Below are 25945 nucleotides of genomic sequence, written 5' to 3'. Positions count from 1 at the left end.
TTAATGATTTTGCAAAAAAATTTAAAATCATGTTGTCATTCTGGGTTATTAAGTGTTGGTCGATGTGGGGAAAATGCATTTAAATGATTTTAGCATAAGGCTGCAACATATCACAAGTGAAGGGGTCTAAACCTAAAGAGAAGAGTGCAGTGTAGTGAGTCATGGATCCTGGCACAAAAGGCAGATGGGAGTCATGCTATCTCATTGCTAGTGATTATGTGCACATGAGGGTAGCAAGCTACATACCACAGTGTTAGGCCCTGAGGGAGTCAGTAATGTGGTGTTTCATGGCTGAAGACTCCTTTAAATAAGAGGACAGCAAACCAGATATCATGGGTCAGGTGCCTTGGGCAGCAAATCACAGACAATAGTTTACATGCCATATGGTAATAGGAGCACAGGGAACCTTGTCCAGGAGCATGGATAGCAAAGATGGGGAATGGCTAAGTGCCTCCTTCACAATCTGATATAGCTCCATCACCAATGAACTACACAGACATGTGGTGGTATGCTAAGGAAGTTTAACAACAGGATTTGAAAATGAAGGTCACTTGGAGGGTCTGCCCATGTTTGGCTGGGAACAGTTAATGGGAGGAGCAATGTAAGAAAAATGAAGATGCCTTTGGCCAGAGTGCTACATTCATAATATTGTTTGGGGTGTTTGCTTGGTGCAGTTTGGGCTGTGTATGTATGCGTCCTTTGCATCTTGTGCTTCCATTCTGTTTGTTTTATTTTACTGGACTGATTGTGTTCTTTCTTCCCATATGTGTATTGTCTGGGTGTGATTGATATAGTATAGTCATACAGTTCTGGGGCCTCATGTATAAACGGTGCGTACGCACAAAAATGTTGCGTAAGAACATTTCCATGTTCAAATTGCGATGTATAAAACCTAAACTTGGTGTAAAGCCATGCACATTTCCACAGTACCTCATACCCTGTCATACGCAAGTTCTCCGCTCGGTTTTGCAGACTGGAGGCACCCAGCATCAAAGCAGTGCTACTGTTCCTGTGTGGTTAATCTTTCTTTTTCAGATCCACGTCCCTGACGTGGCTTTATAAATACAATGAAATTGACCGCATATTGTTTAATAGTTTAATTCTTCTGACCTTAACCTGTAACAATATAATGGTCCACAGAATGGTCAAACTATTCCAAATACCATAACTGCTTTAACGTTGTTACTCTCATTGCACCTTCTTCTTCTTCTTTCAGCTGCTCCACTTAGGTGTTGCCACAGCAGATCATCTTTTTCCAAATGACTCTCACTGCACCACTCGGAGCAGCTGATCGGAAGGAGAATTATCGGTATACAGCATCAAGTACACGCTGCCTCAGCCATTTGAACTGCTTCTCACATGGCAAATGCTTCAAACCTTTCCTGTACGGACCATACGATTCAGAAAGAGTTTTATCCCAAGAGCTCTAAACACACTCAATCAGTCCATCAACTGCTCCTTGTAGAACTGTTTGTACTTATAAGTACAATCACCTCACTGTAAATGTGTACTACAGTTATAATATCGCACAACTTGAGCCACTTTATAAAGCGCGTATTTACATATGATGACAATATCATTTTTAAGATGAAATGCAGCAAAATATGTTTATTATATTATACAGATAAAACTTTAACTTCATGTAAATAATCTATATTGTTAATAATTAAAGGACACGGTGTTGCTACGCTAGTTAAGGATCTGGCGCTCCTCTCACAGATTGTTCCTGCTTCGCACTGTATGCTTCACTGTGACTGGCATGAAGGATAGAATAATTAAACATGTACTACGAAGATATTTCAGTGTTCCTTAAATGTTTTGAAGAATAGGCGTTATAAGCTTACAGATGGCTTAATGTCTATTACAGAGCTGATTGTGTGGCGATCGGTTACTTGGAGAAAGAAAAGGAAGGACAGGAATTGGAGGTTAATACGTTTGAAAGAGACAGTACTGCAGGGGCGGCCTTAGGCATGTGCAAACTGTGCACCTGCACAGGGCCACCAAATCCTAGGGGCCGCCATGCCAATATATATTGAATATAAAACAGAAAGAGAAAATAACGACGCAGCTAAAAACGCAGTGGCAAATTTCGGCAAAAGTTAAATGGTTGTGTCATGAGCACGAGGTAGCTATGCAGTGTCCGCAACGGACATGCATAAGATACCATATTGACATTGGCGGGCGAAGGGGCCATCGATTCTTTCTCTGCCCAGGGCCGCCATGAGCCTAGAGCTGCCCCTGAGTACAGCTGCAATAAATTATTTCATCGAAGGTCGTGCACAATCACTGCGCCACTGTGTTCCCAAGTTTAATAACATGCTTTAACTCCTATCATCATGAAAATAATATCACGTATACATCTCAGTATTTTAGTTATTCAGAGAGCTGTAATATCACAAATGTAATGGATTCTGTGTCCTGTCGGAGAGAAAGAAGCATGTAGTGATTCATACACATAGAGCACATAGAAGATCACATACAAAACAAAGCATTTAACGTGCTACTTTAATTACGATGTGATTTGAGAAACTGGTTAATTAAACGATTTTGAGATGAAGTTTATGATGTTCTACTTTAATGACAAAATAAACAACGTGATTAAAGTGGAAATTTTGAGATTGAAGTTGACATTTCATGCTTTTTTCCTACTGTGTGCCTTTTTTTTCTCTGTACCCTAATAAGCTTTTATATGACACTCAGACGTTGGGCTACAAGTCACCTTTTCACGGCGACTTTGATATGTGACAACTTCTTTTTTATTTAGGGCACTGTGTGACTTTGTGAACTTGAGCTTTCGAATTTCTCCAATACGCTATGTCAGTCGATCAGCTTCCTTTTGTTATTTACACCACTGTTTAAACCAACAAATAGTACATTTTTCCTTGCCTCCACTTGGTATTCACTGAAATTCTTCCATTTTCCCTCTTGCCTTTTCCATTGTCTTTTCACAGAACACTGAGCTTAAGGGCTATTTATATTGATTTGCATATTCAAAGAGGCGTAATTCTGGAAGGAGTTGGGGCGGGACAGCAGGAACGTGCACGAGCGTTACTTTTCACGCTGACCGTGTTTAATGTAGCGGAAGAACGCGGAAGTTGGTGAACACACAGATTTATGCATCTGGAGCACATTTCGGCTTTTGTGCTTACATCATGTTATAGTGCGAATTCTACACACGGCAATATGCATGAGGTCCCTGGTGCTCAGTAGGTGTGTGTCATAGAATATGGAGGTCTTGGGTATGTCAGTGAGTGTTCCAATGAGGAACTAGAGTTAGTTTGAGTTGGCAATAAGTGTCTTTCACGTAAAATCACCCTGGTGATCAATTCCAGCCTTTACATTCTCAGGTGTACCATTGAAGCAACATATTCAACTGATCTAAACAGAAATGTCTATAGCCAAGATGGTTAGAATCACTTATATCTCTGGTGGCCATTCTGTAAATTGTATGTTGCCATCATCTGCTAATGGCAACCCCCTGCTATTACCTATGGTTTAAAACAAACAAACAAACAAAAAAAAAATGGGGGGTTCATTATTTATGCTTGCTGTTTGTACATAACCCATTTGGTACATGTTTCAAGCTGCTCACTGGAACATACCATACACATAGGTGACATAACAGTAGCTACAGTAGAAGTTATAGAAGATCCACCACCACATTCTATTATGTTAACTTTATGGGTGTTCTCAGATATTTTTGAGACTTTTTTTTAAATTTAAGTAATCATGGTTCATTATAATCAGGTATTTAACTTACTTCTGCGGTGGGTTGGCACCCTGCCCAGGATTGGTTCCTGCCTTGTGCCCTTTGTTGGCTGGGATTGGCACCAGCAGACCCCTGTGACCCTGTGTTCAGATTCAGCGGGTTGGAAAATGGGTGGATGGATGGATTTAACTTACTTAATTTATACTAATTTAAAAAAAGGGTAAAGTTAGTTTTTCAAAAAAAAATCTGCTTGTGTTTATAGCTGTAATTAAATTAAATTATATGGTATCCGTCATTGAACTTTTCTAATAAAGCTTTTTTTTATTATTTTTTATTTTTATTAATTTTATTGCAATCCATACAAAGCAATGAAGTTTTTACAAAAAGAGCTTTTGAGCTAATGCTCAGACTATGTGTGGATTCAGTCATTTTCCTAGTATTAATTTTGTGTTTTAAGTAAGGACTCATTACTGGATGCACTTTTGGCTATCGATGAGAATGGGATACTGTCATCTTTGGATATTCATCAAATGCTTATGACTTCATACCTAACTAGTTATGTGCATAAAACTAAACAGGTACAGAAAGATGTTTAAAGGGGGATGGATCCTGATGAGATATGGCAAACTTATGTCTTCATTAAATGTTAATAATGACAGGTATGTGCTGCTGAAATACACTGGGACACCATCTACGTTATTTATGTGCAACACATCACACACAAATCATGCTCATACGTACTTAATTATAACTTAATTATGACATTTTTTATACAAACATCTTAGAGAAAGATAATTTACTAAAAACCTAACTCCACTACCAGACATTAGAAAAAGAAATATCTAAATTATAAAAAAGGAAAAAAAATATCCAGGCTCAATATCTGAGATTTTCTCATCAAGAATACATATGTAGCAAACATGTAGCATTTGTCACAAACCCATCATCATCACAGGTTTAAATGTCATATTCTAGAAGAGATTTGCCCAATTATACATGCCAAAATTCCTGCATCGTCCCTGACACCCATCCATCAATTTTCTTAATCCACTTATCCAAGGGAGGGACATGGTAAAGCTGAAGCCTATCCCAGAAAACATACTGTAGGGAGCAGGAGCATCACCTGGACAGGGTGTCATCCCATCACAATCCCTGATATTATTATGGAAACGTATTCTGCGTGGCAGCAAAAAAAAAAAAAATAATAAAGCTGATGTTTATTTTGAAATTACACCAGATAGAAAAGATCCAGTCTCAATCAATTACATGCTTGCTGACATTCATTCTGTCTTTTGTGAAGGTGGCAAACTTCATTTCATATGACATGCCTTATGGAAACAGTAGTATTTCAGCAGTGACATTACGTTTATTGGATTAACAGAATATATGCAATATGCATCATAACAAAATTAGATAGGTGCATAAATGTGGGCACCCCAACAGAGATATTACATCAATACTTAGTTGAGCCTCCTTTTGCAAATATAACAGCCTCTAGACGCCTCCTATAGCCTTTGATGAGTGTCTGGATTCTGGATAAAAGTATTTTTGACCATTTTTCCATTAAAAAATCTCTCCAGTTCAGTTAAATTTGAAGGCTTCTGAGCATGGACAGCCTGCTTCAAATCATCCCATAGATTTTCGATGATATTCAAGTCAGGGGACTGTGACAGTCATTCCAGAACATTGTACTTCTCCCTCTGCATGAATGCCTTTGAAGATTTCGAACTGTATTTTGGGTCATTGTCTTGTTGGAACATCCAACCCCTGCGTAACTTCAACTTTGTGACTGATACTTGAACATTATCCTGAAGAATTTGTTGATACTGGGTTGAATTCATCCGACCCTCGACTTTAGCAAGGGCCCCAGTCCCTGAACTAGCCACACAGCCCTACAGCATGATGGAACCTCCACCAAATCTGACAGTAGGTAGCAGGTGTTTTTCTTGGAATGCGGTGTTCTTCTGCCATGCAAAGTGCTTTTTGTTATGACCAAATTTTGTCTTATCAGTCCAAAGCACTTTGTTCCAAATTGAATCTGGCTTGTCTAAATGAGCATTTGCATACAACAAGTGATTCTGTTTTGTGGCGTGAGTGCAGAAAGGGCATCTTTCTTATCACCCTGCCATACAGATGTTCTTTGTGCAAATTGTGCTGAATTGTAAAACGATGTACAGATACACCATCTGCAGCAAGATGATCTTACAGATCTTTGGAGGTGATCTGTGGGTTGTCTGTAACCATTCTCACAATCCTGCACATATGCCGCTCCTGTATTTTTCTTGGCCTTTCAGACCTGCAGGGTTTAACAACAACAGTGCCTGTAGCCTTCCATTTTCTGATTACATTCCTTACAGTTGAAACTGACAGTTTAAACCTCTGAGATAGCTTTAAACCATGAGACTGAACAATCTTTGTTTTCAGATCTTTTGAGAGTTGCTTTGAGGATCCCATGCTGTCACTCTTCAGAGGAGAGTCAAAGGGACGCACAACTTACAATTGACCACCTTAAATAGCTTTTCTCATGATTGGACAAACCTGTCTATGAAGTTCAAGGATTAATGAGTTAATCCAACCAATTTGGTGTTGCAAGTAATCAGTATTGAGCAGTTACATGTATTGAAATCAGCAAAATTACAAGGAAACAGACAGTTTTTCACATTTGATTTAATTTCATACAACTAAATACTGCTTCACTAAAAATCTTTGTTCAGAAAACACCCCAGTACTCAGATGTTCCTAGGAAATGAAAGACATACCACTGTTATCTTTTTTGTTGAAAGTAGAATTAATTATTCTGCAGGCTGAGAGGGATATGACTGTATGTGTCAAACAAACAGCAATTTACTGTTTTCATGTGGGAGAAATGTCACTTTGGAAATCTGAAATGAAATGTTTGTGAAATATACATTATAGAAAAATATTTTTTGAAAAGCTACATATTTTATACTCACTTTACCATGGATACTCAGTATTAAATCCCTGCAATATTGTGCTTTTCATTTTAGTCATAAAGACTATTTGTATTGGTACCGTTTATACAAAGTTTTGAAAGTATGGCATAGTATTACTGGCAAGAACCCATGAATTTCACTTAAGTGGACTGCCACCTACTGGTTTACTTAATGTAAGGAAAAGGGATGGATCACAACTGCAGATATTTTATTTGCTACGTTTAGATTAGGGTTGTCTCAATAAAGATTGCATGTGTAAAGAGTAAATTTATGTTTGCAATATCCTATCCCAAGACCAGCAGAATCAAATCTTTAAGTATATTAAAATGTAAGTATATTTAACTATTTTCAAATGTCTTTACAGGAGAGTAACATTCAAGCATTTATTTGTAGTACATTTACACTTGATTCTTTAAAACAAGACTGTCAATTTAAAATCTGTTCAACTCTAATTTTGGAGCAATTAGGATATTTCATTTGAGTAAATATAATGTACATATTAAGAAATAATAGCAAGAAATAACAATAATAGAAAGAAATAATAGTTTGTTACCTTTTGATTCAAAATTTTTTGCATTGCTATTTGCTTTATGTTTCATTTCTTATTTGTCTTTTACTGTATTGCATTGTATATTTTAGGGCTGTCAACGACATTTTCATTCAGTGTGGTCTATCCATGGTAATAATCTAACTAGAAAATTGTTTAGTGTGTGATAGCACACTCACTAATGAAGGACAAAAAGTATCATATGTACTCCCAAGAATAATGATAACAAAATGTATCCTTCTGTTAACCTATCTAGTACAGTTCTGCTGGCTGTGATCATCCCCTTCAGAGATCAGACAGGAAATTAATCAAAATTTTGCTGACTCAGGCCCACAAATATTCTGGTATTTTCTCATAAATTATTTGAAAACCAGTTGAAATGTTAAATATGCTCAAGTTTGTTTGTTTGTTTTTTGTTTTTTTTTTTTTTGCAAAAAAGGAAAACAATGTGATGGAGAAATGAAGAGCCTGATGCAAGCAGCAGTTAAATTATCACATAAAAAAACAATACTGCTTGATGTTATAAAAAATCAACTGCAAAAAGCTTTGAAAGTGTCAATTGTGAACACATAAGAAACACATGATCATTTACACATGACACAATATTCCACATAGCATTTTCAAAGCCTTTCTCTCAGTTGTGACGTTTTTAAGTATGTCTTACTGACTGTAAATCATCTACATAATTTAAATATAATGAACAATATAATTAACAAAAGGCAAGCAGCAATTGTCATTTTTGTTGAGCCTTTTTATGAAATTAATGTAATGGAAATAAGAATGCTGCAAAAACCTAAAACAACTCCTCCACTGGACCATGAAACCATACTGATCATCTTCAGAAGTGCAAAAAGCAAGCTGTTATCTAGTCGTGCCAAAGGAATACGTCCTTTCCTCATGTGGTTTAATGACCTTTTCACTGTAGAAGTATGTATGACAGCACTTTCATTTGTAGAGCACCTGTGTGGGACTCTGTTTTACCAATACACATCAGCATATCACAGAAGGCTTGGTCAGCATTTTCTCTCTTTTTTATACAAAATATAGACATTATAATCATTTACAGTCATCAGTGACTATACATAACATTTACCCCTCACTCCAACCCCATACACACTTTGGATGTATCATTTTTTATCATATTTAGGCATCAGTTCTATTCTGTGTTTTGCCCCTTTGCAATGACATATAGGCCAGGGTGTTGTATATCCTACAGTTGGATAGTACATAGTAAAGCCTAAGGAACATTCAAAGCAAAATCTTGGAAGAGATTATGCAAAAGCAAGGAAATTAAAGTCAATTATAAATAATTGGAAAAAATGCAGAAAATGTGCACATAATCTGCTCTTACCCAGGCCCCTGAAACACTTAGATGGGTTAATTGGGTTCAAGAATGTTACGTTATGTAAAACATTGTCTCATATTATTGAACATTGACCAAACATCTGGTGTCAAACATGGCCATAGCTAGAATTGTTTTGTTTACATTGGCTTGCAAAGGTTTTCAGCAGACAAGTTAATTAAGACTCTGTCCTTTAACAGCAGCAGCAAATAAGCGTCCCTCTTTTTCTTTTTCAATTAACAGTTCTTAATTGGCGAGTATATGCTAGTTCAGAATAAACAAGTTTGTCCATAAGTGACTAGTTGCACTTGAATATAAACATTTCAAGCAAGTTAAGATTTCTGCATTTTCTGTTAAATCATTTATTATTTTTAAACATGCTATTTCCTACTCAGTTTCATTCTTGATGTGCTTAGAGAGATGTGACCACACCAACATTATAGCAATATAAAAGCTTTGCACATTAGAGATGACATATGCACCAATCATACTGAATAAGAGGAGAGTCAGTCTAAGACTGCTTTCACAAGGTACAGTAACACCTAGCTGTCTGTCCTGCTATTGGCACTTGCACACACACGCTTTTTACACAGCGCTTACCTCATCAGAGCATCAGTCTGTTCTTAATTGTTGAATAAATTAATTACAAAGATGTAATTCATAAACATTTGTAGGCAGCAATTGGGGCATAAAAAAGTACCTTATGCTCACTCTGTTGTCTACAGTGAGGTGACAGAGCTAGAAAAGAGAACTGAATGATGCTGGCAAAAATGATAACGATTTTGATGACATGTAATTGGATATAATTAACCACTGAATCTGAAGGCAATGTTTCTAGCTGCCATGACATTAACCTTTGTACATAGTGGTTGATGATGTTACAGAACCAAAAGAATAACATTGGTGACCTACTAATACGAGAAAATATGATAAAGGTAAATATAATAATAATAATTAATTACATTTATATAGCGCTTGTCTCAGTATAATAGGAGATAATAAACTGGAATAGAAGTCTGAAATAGTTTTCATATTAGAATAAGTTAAGAAGGACTGTTTATGGGCACCAACATACTTTTAGGTATACTGAAATTAAAGTTGAAAAGTAAATACAGTTGGCTGCACTATTGACTTGCTATAGAATTTTTTTATAACTCTGTTTTTATATTTTTGTCCTGCAGATGGATCAAGTGGAAACAAACTCAGAAAAATGTTGGCAAAGAGAGAAGGTATTTATTCCGATATATATATATATATATATATATATATATATATATATATAACAACAATATATAATTGGCATAAAATACATTTTCACTCCACAAAGTATCATTTTCCAACAAAAAAAAGTGATACATACAGATTTTTAATTAAATCACAATATAAACATCCATCCATTTTCTAACCCGCTGAATCCGAACACAGGGTCACGGGGGTCTGCTGGAGCCAAACCCAGCCAACACAGGGCACAAGGCAGGAACCAATCCTTGGCAGGGTGCCAAACACACCAAGCACACACTAGGGCCAATTTAGAATTGCCATTCCAACTAACCTGCATGTCTTTGTATTGAGGGAGGAAACCCACGCAGACACGGGGAGAACATGCAAACTCCACGCAGGGAGGACCCGGGAAGTGAACCCGGGTCTCCTAACTGCGAGGCAGCAGCGCTACCACTGCGCCACCGTGCCGCCCCAATATAAACATGCCCACAAAAAAGGTATACACATTTTTAATTGAATTATATTTTCTGTTTATAATAAGTAGGGGGTCAGAAGATTGTACTTTGCTTTGCATTAAAAATTAAATGCGTCATGAGCGGGTGAGGGTGAGATTTTCAGTGTCATATTTACATCCTGAAACAGCTTTGAGCTTTACAGAAGACACATTACATGTAAACACTGTGGTTGCTAAATTCTCGCCACTCATCAGTCACTGGAGCTGTTACCATAAGTGAACTGCAGTGTGTGACTAATTACATATAGCACAAGGTGAGGGCGATTTTGGCAGCCATATACTGTCAAGAATGCCAGAGTAAGAAGAAGAACACAATGTAAAAGTAAACAAACAAACACCACAGACAACTTGTTCTCAGTATAGTCCCTTTAAAGATTCACAACAACTTGAATTAAGGTTTAATTTAGGTTACTTCAAGATTGCATGATGCAATGCCTTTCCTACACTCCCCTCTTTGGACTCTGGACTTGGCAGTGCCTATGGATAACTGAGTGGGTGGTCAAAATTACTGGGTGGCCTGCCCTCTAATTTAAAGCAGGAGTGCTAACACTGGTAGAATGCTTACTCTTTAAGCGCAGTCTGATGGAAATTAATCTTGGCATGCTATAAGTTGCAATGGATGTTTATTATTTCCAAGGCTGCTTTCCTGCCTTGCACCTAGTGCTGCTGGGATTGGTTCCAGCTCTTAATAGGATTGAATGGGTCAGAGAATGTTATTTTCCAATGGTATATATTTTGTCTGGACACTTATGTCACTTTTTTCTCCATGTATTATTGTACTTTAAGAGAAATGGTGATGTTACCTTCACTAGAATATTTTGATTTAACTTTCTTATGGCCAGATTCTGAAATGGATTAGCCAAATGGTAAAAGCACAAATAGGAATTGCAAAACACAAGACTAAGATTATGCCAAAAATGTACTGCATAACATTTTATTTATTATTTAGACAACAGAAAAAGTCTTCCTAATTTACAGTGTTATGTGTGAATCTGCAGTCAAAAAAGCTAATCATTTATTTGACCTTCTCTTAAATAATGTCAAAAAACTGATAGCCTCATGATCTCAAAACTGATTTGATAGAAAAACTAACCTAATGGGAAATGTATTTATTTTGTTACAGTTTTGAAAAATAACACTATAATAGTCATAAAAGTCCTAAATGATATCAGCCTCTATTACATCTGCAAATGAAGTGGTTTTTAGAACCAGGTTGAGCTAAGTAAAAGTCAATATTGTATAATGTCATGATATGATTATTTATTTACAGAGTGTACAGTAAAAAGAAAAAGTCAATCTGCTGGATTACAACTAGGTACGCTTTTCAAAAAATACTGTATCACAATCTTAAAATCCAGTGCTGTAGTTAAAACAAAGCAAAATTAATGTAACATTCTGAAAGGTTGCATGGAGTTAGAGTCTGTCATCAAAGATGGGAAACAGAGCTGGAAAAGGCACAAACATATTTATTAAAATAGGCTACTGTGGAATAATGAGTTTACTGTACTTAAATAGCATGTTTGGGAGATGTTAATGAAAAAACAAATAGACAGAGTATTTAACATGGAAAGTCTACTTGGACGAGGGCTAGGCTTTTCAAACCAGTAACGGTAAATCATTGAACCAGCGGCACTAACCATTGTGCCTTTATGTTGACCCATAAAGCAAAATTGATATATATTTAATGTCAATGTTTTCTTCTTTAAAAAGGGAGCTTAATGTAAGAATATGTGAATCATCTGTGTTTGAAATTACAGTGTGCAAATTTCAGAATGGATGGACATAAACACTAATAATCAAGAGGAGGTTTTACATTAAACACGACTGTAGTGTTTCAACATATCGATCAAAATTTTGCATCCAGTACTGTTTCAAAAGATGGCAAAACACAAGTCTTAAGGTGGAGCATTAGGTAAACTGAGAGGAAAAAACTAATCTGTACAATGGTAAATAATGCATGTATGGTTCTTTTTTTAAAAGTGTATGAACTGTACAAAATGCAGTAGGTTACCCTTCTGTAACCAGAGACACTGATTAACTTTGTGTAATGAGAAGATTTTTGTACAAGTAATACTGTATATAAAAGCCAAGTTAAGTTTTAGTTCACTGATTTCCCACTTAGTTATTGATGGGGGTTCTAAAATCTTTTTTGGTTTTCCGTTTCATAAAATCTGCTAGGCTTACTTCATCGAAGAAAACAAACATCAATACATACAGTAGATATTTATTAACAATTTTGATTAGTAATTATTGTAACTGAATTCTAGTAAATCTAAGTATTTCTAATTGCAGTGAACATGTTTTAATAGTTAGCGGTATATACAAAATGTATTTTATGGAGTGACTTCCCGCAGTAAGTACCTTTACAAGATACTTTGTAATCAGGAAATGAAGCTGTACTGTTGATTGAGAAGGTTACAGTACAGATTGAACAAACCATGTACTACTGTAGCTACAAGGCTGCACATCTAATTGTGATCATAAAACAAGATAAACCTGTGGTATTCTGGCACCAAAGGCATGACAAACAGAAAAGCCGGAAATGTTTCAACATTTTTAAAAACATTTTTCTGATAAAACTTATTAGATTATTTTAAGAAGAGTGAGTCAACCATGTGCAATTATGACTGAAATACACACTTAAATTGTTTATTTATTGTTTCATTCTAAACATACCTGTTTTTATATTGCTTAATATAGTGAAGATGGGCGGCACAGTGGCACAGTGGTAGCGCTGCTGCCTCACAGTTAGAAGACCCAGGTTCGCTTCCTGCGTGGAGTTTTCATGTTATCCCCATGTCTGTGTGGGTTTCCTCCGGGTGCTCCGGTTTCCTCCCACAGTCCAAAGACATGCAGGTTAGGCATTGGCGATTCTCAATTGTCCTTGGTGTGTGTGTGTGTGTGTGTGCCCTGCGGTGGGCTGGCACCCTGCCCGGGATTTGTTCCCTGCCTTGCACCCAGTGTTGGCTGGGATTGGCTCCAGCAGACCCCCGTGACCCTGTAGTTAGGACATAGCGGGTTGGATAATGGATGGATGGATAGTGAAGATTATACTTCTACTTAATTTCTATAATAAACAAATGATTATATTGAAGAACATTTTAATTTGCTGTTAACTGAACTGGTGTCTATATATTCTACATGCTGTATATAAATGTTGTGGGGGCTGCAACTGTTAGGACTGGAGTCTCTGGCCTCCCATATTAAGTTGTGACTCACTAGGAACGAATTATACAAGCAAGTATAAAATTAGATTAATTGATTGATACAATCATACATGTGTTAACTCATTAATTCAACTAAATGCTCTGTGCTCATGTGGAATCACATACATTACTTCTGTGTGCCCCTTAAATAGGATTAGAAAGTAAATGGACAGATTTTACATTCTTGACAATGACATACTTGGTCATAATGGCACCTCATTCATTATTTTCCAAGTCAATGGTGGTGCCTATCATAGCACAAAGAAGGAAACTAATCAATGGGCGCAGTCAGTTGCAGGATATAATGAGTAACTCATCGCCACGTATGATAAAGTTGAAGGAAACCAGAGGACCTGGAGATGACTCATGAAGTCAGAGGGAAATTGTGCCCTGGCTGGGATTCTTGTTAAATTGTATTGCTGTACTTTCCATTGTGACACATAAGACATAAGTCTCAGAAGAAACATCACACAAACAAATTAATGAACAAAGAAAGGATAAGACCAATAAAGCCCTGGATGGTTTGAATTAAATTTAGTTGTGTTATTGACTTGAAAGCCAAAAAGAGAAAATGTCAGTCTAGGGTCCTTTAGATTACACAATGGACTGTTTTATGTTAGGATTACAGAAGATGGCAATGCACAGTTCAGGTGTCAATAACACACCTTCATGAAATCCAATGACACTATTAAAAAATAAAAGAGCATAGCTGTGCAGTGTGTTTGTGGTTGAAGGACTTTTGAAGGGAAAGGAAGTTGACAGAATTTATTAAATTATGTACAAGACCAGGACTTGTGGGGTCCAGAAAGTTAGACCTTTATGTTCTCTTTTGAGCTAGGGGGTTACAGTTCATTTTTAACAAGTGACTACAACATGTTTTCAGTTGATAATATTTTCATATTTAGAAATAGAAATACATAAATGTTAGCATTGGCCGAGTCTTAAAGAGCTCAATGCCCAATCCATTTTTCACACGGTTGGTTGACTCCTGATTATTTGCCTGCACAATTTTTTACACTAACAAATTGATTCACACAGTTACTGGAAAATTTCAGTGATACATTTTGGGCTCAGTTTAATTCCTAAATAACTTCAGGGCAGACACACAGAAATATAAAATCCTCTAAAATACCTGAAGCAAACAATTCTGAAATGCTCTGAAATTGCAAGTCGAGAGCTGAGCAGTTTTATAGTTTTGCGCAGAGTATGTAAAGAAGGAGGAAGGCCACAGTTATGAAATTTCTGACCAAATCAAATAGTAAGAGTGGCTCTCTTTTTATTTGTGTGTGAAACCTTTATAGCAGTATTTCATTTCAGCGTTTCAAACCTTAAAGAGTTAAGACTTCTGTTTGTTTTATTCTTGATATTTTATTTTATGCTTTATGTCATCTGTTAGATTCAGACTTATTTTAATAGTAATAAAGAAACCTCACTCTTTTGAAATCTTCTTTCAAAGTATAAATATGGCATTCATTTGTGATAGATGCTTGAGTTGCATCTGAAGCAGAAATGGTAAAAATGTTACTGTTATGATTTCATTCCATTTTGGTTCCTTTGTTACTCATTAATCTTTTATTTGCTTACAGTGAAATGCCTGTAATTACTGTATGTTTATAGACTCCTGCCTGCTTATCCATCCATCCATTATCCAACCTGCTATATCCTAACTATGGGGGTCTGCTGGAGCCAATCCCAGCCAGCACAGGATGCAAGGCAGGAAACAAACCCTGGGCAGGGTGCCAGCCCACCGCTGGGCACACACACACACACACACACACCAAGGACAATTGAGAATCGCCAATGCCTAACCTGCATGTCTTTGGACTGTGGGAGGAAACCAGAGCACCCGGAGGAAACCCACACAGACACGGGGAGAACATGCAAACTCCAGGCAGGGAGGACCTGGGAAGAGAACCCAGGTCTCCTAACTGTAAGGCAACAGCGCTACCACTGCACCACCGTGCCACCCTCCTGCCTGCTTATTTATCTTTAAATGGTCATTATGTCCCTTGAGAAGAAAAAGGACCATTACACTGATTAGCCCCACCATTAAAACCACCTGCCTAATATTGTGTAGGACCCTCTTTGTGCTGGCAAGACAGCTTTGACCATTCAAGGCATGGACTCCACAAGACCTCTGAAGGTGTCCTGTGGTATTTGGCACCAAGATGTTGGTAGCAGATCCTTTAAGTCCTGTAAACTGTGAGGTGGAGCCTCCATGGATTGGATTTGATTTCCCAGCACATTCCACAGATGCTTGATTGGATTGAAATCTGGGGAATTTGGAGGCCAAGGCAACACCTTGAATTCTTTATCATGTTTCTTAAACCAATCCTGAACAATTTCTACAGTGTGGAGTGGTGCATTATCATGCTGAAAGGGGCAACTGTCATCAGGTGATACAGTTGCCATGAAAGGGTGTATGTGATCTGAAACAGTCTTTAGGTAGGTGGTATCCAACTGCATCTGCTGACTTGCCTTCCTCCCATCCTGCTGCTATCTCTTCCCCAGGTAAACGACACACATGCACCCGGCCACCCACAAGATCTAAAGGAAAATGTGATTCATCATATCAGACCATCTTCCATTGCTCAGTGGTCCAGTTCTGATGCTCACATGCCTGTTGTAGGCACTTTCAGTGATGGAGGGTGGGGGTGTCACAATATGCACTTTGACCATTCTGCAAATACACAGCCCCATGTGTAGTAAGCTAAGACACACTGTGTATTCTGGCACCTACCTCTCATGGCCAGCATTAAGATTTTCAGCAGTTTGTGCTACAGTTGTTAAGTGTGGGATCAGACCAGATGAGATGGTCTTTGTTCCTCATGCACATCAATGGCCATATTGCCGGTTGTCCTTCCTTAGTCCACTATTGGTAGGTACTAACTACTGCATACCGTGACCAGCCGTTTTGGAGATGCTGTGACCCAGTTGTCTAGCCATCATAATTTGCTTTGTGTCAAAATCACTCAGATTCTTATTCTTGCCCATTTGTCCTGCTTCCAACACATCACCTTCAAGAACTGATTGCTCACTTGCTGCCTAATATAATGCCCCCCATTGTAGCAAGTTAAACAACATTAATCATCTATTAGTTTGTTTTTGTTCTTTTAAACATTGTGGCTGATCAGTGCTTATATCCATTCTATTATTAATTCCTGTGCTTGCAATCTGGCTGGCTAGTGTTGGAATTTGTGACTGCATCTTCGTATACAACAAGATCCCAGGTATAGTGAATGAACTGGTTTAAACCCGTATTACAGTAAAATATTGGGTATCCTGGTAAAGTCATGGCAGTTATTCCTGTGGCCTGCAATTCTGAGTTTGTTTCTTTTTTAATAATAACAGGCAGCTAGACTGCTGGCTTAGACCTTCAACAACTGATTTAAAATGTTTGTAAATGGACAGTACTCTTCCAAGCGTGCTAAAACTGATCTTCTAATCGCTGTGACATACAGTATGTTGGACATGCATTGCTGAATTATTTGGACAAGATTTACTCTTTTTCGGTGACACAACTGAGTGAAATTTTTAAAATGATAGCAAAACTCTTTTAGAACCAATTGGCCAATTTCAAAAAGTTTAAGATAACGCAAATAGATTCAGGGAGTCTTTGACTTAAATGAATCTCAAACTGCTTATCCTGCTTAAAAAAGGCAATGGGGGAAAACGAGCGGTTGTTCCCATAAGATGGCGTTTGCAATGCTTTTAAAGCGGGTTATATTTTCTGTTTATTCTCAGTGTTTTTAAGAAATTATTTTATGCAGTCACCTTTTATTTAAAGTTGAAATTAAAAACTGTTTTCAAAGAATCAAACATTTTTTCTTAGATTCATTATACCATTCCAGAATTTTTGGATGTATTACTAAGAGGAAGTACTGATTATACTTATTTTTAAATGTGTTTTCTTACTTCTAGAATTATTAAATTATTGACACCGTTGTAATTGTGCTATTAGATCTAATAACACGAAAGGTAGGAACTAAACTGTTAGGTTCTTTTCTTAATGGGGTTAGGATGAAATGTCAGAACCAGCTATACACCCTTTGACCTTTTACACTATCTGATCTGTATTATAGCACACGTATTCAACGTCTAATGGCTGACAACTGAACAGACTGGGATGGACTTTTTTTCCTCAAAGCTTTACCGCCAGCAGAGGATGCACCGGAGCATCCCCAAGTGCCTTTCAAGAGGCCACAGCTAGACAAGAAATGGACAATCCAACCTCTCAGCTCTGCTAGTAATAATCGGATAAAAGCATTGACCTTTAAGCTTTTACCTGTAAATTAGATTTAATTGCAGTACAACCAGAAATAGCAGATTTAAGGCAATAGATAGAATCACACAACCCGAGTGTCTCAAATCTTCATTCAGTCCAAGCAGAAGTAGTAAGATACTGATGATCATTTCACTCCAAGGTGGCCTCGTTTCTTGCAGGTTGTTTTCTTAAGCAAAGCAAGAATTCAAGTAAGACAGAGATGGAGAACTCTTGGGCAGTTTCTAAACAGCAGACGAATGATGGGGAGGAAGAGGGAGCTCTACATCATTATCAAGCCCCTTTTCACCCCAAAAGAAGAAACACACACACTGGAAACAGAGCATGTTGATATTTTCTTTTGCAGTTTCTCACACACATGACATTGTTGTCAAAGGTTAAGGATGGTTCCCTGAGATTCAGGGCTAAGTAAGCAAAATATATATATTTAAAACACAAAAAAACTATAAAGTCCTGCTTTGTGTTCTGACTTACCCAACATGCACTGCACTTCAGTTCATCTTGACGAACACAGCAGACTACAAGCAGAAAAGGTCTCGTTTCTGATGAGTTTAAAATATCTTATATACATACACGTCTTATGTGTATGCAAGTATATTAAAATACTTGTATATATTGTTTTTATTAAACCAGAATTAGGAAGAAATAAATGTAAACATGGAAAGCCATTAAATCTGTGTTTATGTCAGTCACATTAAGAAGCAATGGCATGGTCACACTGAACTTTTTCCCCATAACTACTGCCACGCTTTCACCAAATGTGGCCTGTTGTGCACACTGAAGGCCATAGAGCACGATATCATCTCCACATATTACACCTAAAAAAGTGAGAACAGAGCCACAGTTGTCTGTAAGTTCCTACATGCATTAATAAGTCTGACTGGTTACGTTTGTATTTTCTCTCTTCCTAATATCAAATTAGAGGCAAACAAATCTACCTTTAAGATCGTTCTTCTGGTCTTAGTTCTCACTACAGGCGTATCGGGCTGGTGTCTAAATACTGGACTGTATATGATTACCTTTGCCACTTGCATGTCTTTTACTAGTGGAAGAAAAGCCTGCCATTGCAGTACCAGCCTCTAAAGCCAAAGAATTTCTCAACACTCTGAAGCGATCCAAAAGACAGTTGTGGGACCGAAGTCAGCCAGATGTTCAGCAGTGGATTCAGCAGTTCATGTACATGGGCTTTGATGAGACTGTGAGTAATCGTTTTTTATGCCGTACATTTTAGTGTTAAAATACTTATTACTCAATACATGCTCCTGCGTTAGACTCCAGAGTACAAAATGATTTTGTGGGAATCTTACCATTATTTTGGATGGATGGATTCTTAATTATTTGGTGTAATGTATTGCATCATTTAAGCAATGAAAGTGAAAATGATTTAAAAGGTTTGAGATTCAAGTGTTGTTCTGCTTACTTACACAAAAGTATGCTTCATTTTCTGTGTGGCAAATTATGTTGTAAAACGTCACACCAGATAGCAGATATGAAGAAACACTTTTCAAGTAAGGGACTGTCTAATGAAAAGGCACTAACTAGCGTGCTTGCTTACCACGGTCACTGGGATGCTCAATCTGTAAGAGCCCTTCTCCTTTGTACATCGTCGGACTGCTTTCAGGCAACGTCCAAGCTCTTGTTGCTCTTGTGGTCCTCTCCCTTTCTCAGTTTTGGATTTCAATTTGGCTTAAGTAATATTCTATAGAGGATTTACAGTACATTTGCTGACCACCGTTAAATGCAGAGTAGGCTTTTAATAGAGAAAACCTCTTAAAATTTAATTAGTAGAGTTTTTTTTTTATAATTCACTCTTATAAAATGCTTGCCTTAATAAAAGGAAAATATTTCAGCAGGGATTACTGAAAAGTGTGCAACATTAAAAGGATAAAAAAAAAAAAAAAATGGTCTCTCCTAGGATGGGGATTAATTTCTTTTCTTTTTTAATTTTTGTTGTTTTTATCCTTTGTATTCAAATGGTTTTATCTGTTAAGATATTATTTGTTTGATTGAGCAGCATGTCATTGTAATGTTCAAATTATTTGAAGATAGAAAAAAAAAGTCTCCAAATACCGAATGAACGTTTCACAATTTGTAGTGTAAGGAGGTCCCGACCCCTCACCTCAATCATCACCTAAGAAATGCCACAGCTTCCTGTAAATCTTGCTACTGGTATTTTTGTTTCCTTTGAGGGGCAGAGACAGTAGGGCATCTATAAAATACATAGTAGACCCTGTAAACTCTTTCAAAAAGTGATGTTTTCACTAAATGCTTCTCTCCTTGGATTCCTTAAAAAGTCAGTGTTTTGTTTTCAGATTGCATCCTCTAATTTGCTGTCCCTGCCTAAGAGTCTTAGTGATTAAGGTGAGATCATTTGTACTAAGAAAATGGCTTTTAAAGCAGACTTTATGCCCCACGTGAGCAACAGAGCCAGTGATCAATAGTATAAGCATCAAGGCCTCAGATATGTGCAATAATGGTTTATAAAAACAGGTGGCTGCCATGAAACATTACGAGAATCAGGCAGTGGTGTCGGCAGATCTGATCACGACTATTAGCCAAATACCTGCTTGCATTTCAGTCCTCTATATATTTTTTTTGACAGGTATCCAACACAAGGAATAATATCTATGTATTTTGTGATCAGGTTGTTTAATTTAATTTCAATAAGAAAAACAAGAATTAACAGTCACAGAAAAAGTAGCAGTGACAGTAAGCAACACCAAGCCTCCCAACAGTGCCCCTGAAAGTTATTGATGCCCGTGTAGATCAGTGAGCAAAGATCAATAGACACAGTGAGACCCAAGCCAGAGAAAAGAACCGGAAAAATAAATTAATTATGGATTAAGATTAGTAGGACAACACAGAGCTCGGGCCAACCAGCTCTCCACCAAATGCATATCTCCATTAAACATTAAACACAACATCATTAAAAAGTGCAGATAAGAGTAAATTAAAGAAAAAGTGTTTCCTGCAAGAGGCTAAGATGTAAAGAATATGGAATCCAATATCTAGAACATTGGTAGGATTATGGGGTCCAGCTGCAGATGTTCATGTACAGTACCTCGATTATTACAACTATTTCACAATACTCGCCCTAATAAACTCGATAGGCACGCTATTTGCAGACAGAGTGAAGTGCTAACATTAGGTTTGTCTTCAGTTTGTGAAGAATGACAAGAAAGAATACACCGTCCTCTTTTTGCTTGTGCTCCTGTAGCTAACTATTGGGGTCGGTGGGTTGCCACAAACACCAACATGCCAGGATAAAGTCAGAGTAGTCATACTTCTATCAACTTTTAAAACAGCTTTTGTTCTATTGAAACATCTACTGTAGAAATATTAATGCTTAGACCCGTTACCAGTGCCAATCACTACACCGAACCGCATCACAGCAGGTAACCGCTCTGTACACAACCAGTGCAAAGACACGAGAAGTCGGGGTAAGGCGTGTTTATCTTGTGTGTGTTTGTTTCTTCAGGTGTTTTACTTGTAAATCTTTTAGTAGTTTACTTATGCTTTTTACGTCATGGTCACATTTATGGTGGTCTGCTGTTGTAACTGCAGTTTATGAAAATAACCAACTAAAGGATATTTTTCTGAATGGGAAACAAATGCAGTCTTACAGGAATACTCCACCCAAAAATGACAATTATTATTTATGTTACTTACCCCATATAGCTTGTGAAAGCCAAGAAGAACTTTTAACTTCATGTTTGTTGAGAAACAGAGATAACAAAGTTGCTGATAGTATAAGCATCTATGGTGACCAATGATGGACAAGAGCCAATAATACAAAAAATATTCATGAAACAAATTTATGTTACTCGTGTTGCATAATCCACACGTGAAGTCATCAGTCGTATGCTCACAACTTCCCAAACTAAAAATTTTATAAAATGATTATTTACAAAAATATTATTACCGGTAAACAAACCACTTCCAGAAAGCTCTATCATGAACAAAAATGGAACGTGCTCAGATGCGGACCAGCACTTGAATTGTTGACCTGATCCACAAATGCAGCACCTTGAGGCATCTCATAAATGCACAAGCAGCGTATCTTCTTGATAATGCTGATAACACACAAAAGGCAATGTCGGCCAATAAATATGCTGTTACTGGGCTGGGCTCGTACATCAGATATCTGTCTAAGACTTCCATGTGCATTCCATTTTTAGCTCCTAAGAGTGGTTTCCAGGAAGTGGTCTATTTAATACTTTAGTAAAGATACTCGTGTTTGGGACATTGTGAGCACAAAACTAAAAGAGCTGACATGTGGATCACGCGACACAAGAGTTTCATTGATGCATTTTGGAATATTGGCTGCTCTCAGGCACTGGTCAGTCATGCTTAGTCTAATCAGAAACTTCGTCATCTCTGTTCTTCAAGAAAACATGAGATTAAAATATTTTTCTCGGCCATCACTACAAACCACATGAGGTAAATAGCATTAAAAAACGTAACTTTTTGGGTTTAATATTCCTTTGGGCTAAATAAAAACTGATTTGATTGAAACACAAAGCAGATGGTGCATCTAGTGAAGTCTCTTCCTTTCATATTTCTGTCTAAACTTTAAATAAATAGATATCAATTCCTTTTCATGGAAACAAATCTCATTTTTCTCTTTTATAATTTTTGGAATATCACATTTTTATTTATTTATTTATTTTTTTTTAAACAGAGATTTGAGACGGACCTTTCTTACTGGATGGATCGAGGCCGAAATAACCACGATTACTATGGGTACCAACATCATTATGACGAGAACGCTCCAATCGGACCGCGTGACCCATACAGCTTTAGGCACGGCGCTGGAGTGAACTATGATGACTACTAAGGACTACCTGTGTCACCTTGCAGCAGTGTATAAGCGTGGGTGACGGGTATTAATCCTTTATTAAGCACAACACAGTGGTTTTGTACTTAAATGCAAGCGCTAACGTGCTGGAAATCATGTACATCATCTTTTTTGGTTGTTTTTTTCCCTTATTAAACCATGAGATAGGACACAAGCCTTAAAATGTGCACACTCTGGCCAACATTATATACAAATTTGCTTGAGAAATATGTATGATTTGAAAAACACACTTAAGAACACATGTCTTTGTTAAGAATGTCCAACTTTCTTTCTTATTCAAAATATATCTTTGTTCCTTTTGTACCTTGGCAATATATATATATATATATATATATATATATATATATATATATATATATATATATATATATATATATATATATATATATATATATATACATACACACACACTCTTGTATAAAATGCTAAAGGGCAGGTGAACGAAGTTCAATGTGCTTTAACAGAAACAGCAGAGAAGAGAAACACTGGAGATGCGTGCCAATCCAAATGAATGAATTTATTCACAATAAACCCTACTGCCTCTACTCAGTTGTGTCTTTTATTGATGCACAAAAAGTGTTGCTCTGAATATTATTGCAGTTTTACTGCCGTATTCATTTGTATCGCAATATGAGTTAGTTAGTCGCATACTGTACATGCATATTCTACATATCCTGTAGGCTGTGCTTTACTTGGCACATGAGCTGCTTGTGATGTGGGAACCATGGAAAACCCTGTTGCTGGATTAGCCTCTCAGAATTTACTGAAATTAATCAATACAATAACTTTTATCAAAATTTTATTAAAATAACATATCAATCAATCCATGGTGGCTTATGATACAGTCAATTCTTTCCCAGAGCTCACATAGTTTAAAACAGTAATTCAAAGCCACCTTGCCCAAGAATACAAAGTGAAAAAGAGAGAAATCTCCTTCTCTTTATATACAGTAATATATATATATATTTTATATATATATATATAAAAACACACCACACACTTGTGCACACGCACATACTCACTTATGTCTCAAGCTCATTTATAAAAATGGCAGCTTTACAAATATTCAGAGATGGCTTAGAGGGAAAGAAGAGTTCTAGCTATACAAATCAATGTCAGTGAACACACAAATGACAATACCAGTTGTTCAGTTAAAGCCTCGGAGTGCTTAGGGAAGCCACAAAGAAGGTTTTCATACATACGGTTTTAAATAAAAACATAAGACACAACGCTCTCCTTCTGCACTTACGTAGAAACTAAATTAAGACCACTTTCTCCAAAATGTCTGAACATGAAATTAAGTGAAAAATAGAAAACTTCAAAAAACTGGATTTTCGTTTTTTGCTACAATTATTTTTAAATAAAAGACATATTAAAAAGTGCAAGGCATTTTAGGCACATCCATGTTTGTAAAGCAAGCTGAATTGAATAGAGCTGTCCAATTTATTCTTCACAAAAAGAGAAACTGAGGGAAAATATTTGCCATATCCCGGTAGCTTTAAAAGTGAGTTCAACGTTCCATTCTTGGCTCATAAATTGTGCCTCGATCGGCCTTTTTTTATCCTGGCAGGTTTTGGTTTGGGGATATACTGGTTATTTGCCTGGTACTCCAGTTCTCTACCAAAGTAATGGATTGTTTTATTCAGACCTTCCTCCAATGGAACCTATTTAAAATAAAAGAAAAATACATTAGCATCATCGAGAAATAGAATGTACCTTTCTATCCATGAGGTGACAAACACTTTACTACCAGTTACCTGATAAACCAAGATAAGCATTTATTAGCACCTTCAGCCTTGAGACAGTCAATGGTAGAGAGAGCTCAGCAGGGACTCGAATGCGTGTTGTGTTTAAAGGAGTTTTGTTTTTTATACTTTCTGTTTCTTCTATTTGATATCTTATTATTTAAATTATAAAGTACTTTACCAAGTAATATAGTAATTTTCCAGCTTTCACCTTTCAGATAGATAATACAGAGGTCTACTCTAATGCCATAACAGTTTTAGTTGCTTTGGCAAAGCCCACAAAAGTAAACCCTAAAGTTCAACAGCCCCAAACAAGACGAGTAGCGCAAACACACTTGGAGACATTTGTGGAGTCAGTACAGAAGAACAAGATGGTAAGTTCATGCATCTCAAGGCTTGCAGATAAGAACTTCCACGAAATCTGTTTTTCTTGGTTTAGTATGGCTTGGCAGCATGAAGCTCAGTAGGAATCGGGCCTTTTCTAAGTAGAGTTTAACTGGACCGGTGCCTTTGTGACTCCATCTCTTATTCAAACGAGGAGTGAAATTACAGGTCAGTGAACAATGTTGTCAAATATGTCACTCTCCTTTGACAACCCTGCAAGCAGATTTTGATGACTTTGTGACAGATGGCTTGATAAGCTGAAGTTTGTAAGTGTTTTTATTTTATGCTGTTGCATCTTTGTGTTAAAGGTTTCTTGCATCAAAATAGTATAAATTGGTGAAAAATTTGTTACCACTGGTGTTGGTTCAGTACCCACGCTCCCATTTTGACCTATGCAGGGGTTGGTCTCCTTTGTCTTGCTTGGGCAATTCTCATTGTGGTTGTTACAGCTCTCAAAGCTGCAAGTTAACTAAATGATTTTGCTTAGTTTGGTATTAAAATTCTTCTCTAGTTTTTGCTTAGAACAACTGAAATGAGTAGATGGAGGCTGTGTGGTATAGCAGCTAAGGCTTTAGACTTCAAACGTTAATGTTGTGGATTCAAATCTCACTACTGACACTGTGTGGCCGTGAGCAAGTAACTTCATCTACCTGTGGTCCAAGTGGAAATCCAAAAGAAATGTAACAAATTGTGTCATCAAAGTTATAAGTCACCTTGGCTAAAGGTGTCAGCCAAATCAGTAAATGTAAGATGGTGTAGAGAAGGCCAGTACTTCATTTTACAGCGAAAGCATTTCCTGCATGCACTTTTATGTGCGGACGCGGAGCACAATGCAGATGTTTTAGTGTCTATTTACTGAACAAATGGCTCTATGGTGAAGTCCTTCCTACTGTCAGTATATTTGGATTTAATCACAGCTTTTAGCTCAGGCAAGATTATGGATATAATTTGGAGAACTTTTTTTTTTCGATCTTTTTTTGCCTGTACTCTGCATTATGAGGCACGATACTGAAAATGTAGACAGAGTGGAGTAACGGCAAGATCGAAAAAATGTTCAAATGACAACTCATGTTCAAAATGGCATAGCGTTTTCAAATGACGACGTGCGTGCGCAAAAGAGGCACAGATGGATTCAATCTCATTCAAGTGGTTACTGTAATATAAAACAAACACTCGCAAAGGT

The 25945-nt window shown here is 37.1% G+C and overlaps 2 protein-coding genes across 5 annotated transcripts in view; one reads left to right on the top strand and one right to left on the bottom strand.

Moving 5' to 3' along the window:
* Positions 1-23178, top strand: part of ecrg4a (ECRG4 augurin precursor a) — a 47693-nt gene extending 24515 nt beyond the window's left edge. Inside the window, exons 3-6 of one of the 2 annotated variants that reach the window (XM_039743862.1) lie at positions 9734-9781; positions 11558-11602; positions 18822-18973; positions 22457-23178. In XM_039743862.1, coding sequence (XP_039599796.1) covers positions 9734-9781; positions 11558-11602; positions 18822-18973; positions 22457-22612 — 401 coding nt within the window. In that variant the 3' untranslated portion in view covers positions 22613-23178. The remainder of the gene's footprint in view (positions 1-9733; positions 9782-11557; positions 11603-18821; positions 18974-22456) is intronic. The other variant, XM_039743863.1, reaches the window with a different exon arrangement.
* A 237-nt stretch (positions 23179-23415) lies between these two features.
* uxs1 (UDP-glucuronate decarboxylase 1) overlaps positions 23416-25945 on the bottom strand; it is a 151859-nt gene continuing 149329 nt past the window's right edge. For all 3 annotated transcript variants that reach the window (XM_039743859.1, XM_039743860.1, XM_039743861.1), the window contains one exon: positions 23416-24297. In XM_039743859.1, coding sequence (XP_039599793.1) covers positions 24163-24297 — 135 coding nt within the window. In that variant the 3' untranslated portion in view covers positions 23416-24162. The remainder of the gene's footprint in view (positions 24298-25945) is intronic.

The sequence above is a fragment of the Polypterus senegalus genome, chromosome 2 (genome assembly GCF_016835505.1).
Source record: "Polypterus senegalus isolate Bchr_013 chromosome 2, ASM1683550v1, whole genome shotgun sequence".
NCBI lineage: Eukaryota > Metazoa > Chordata > Cladistia > Polypteriformes > Polypteridae > Polypterus > Polypterus senegalus.
The sequence above is the reverse complement of the archived record's forward strand: the minus strand, read 5'-3'. Positions and strand labels throughout refer to the sequence as shown.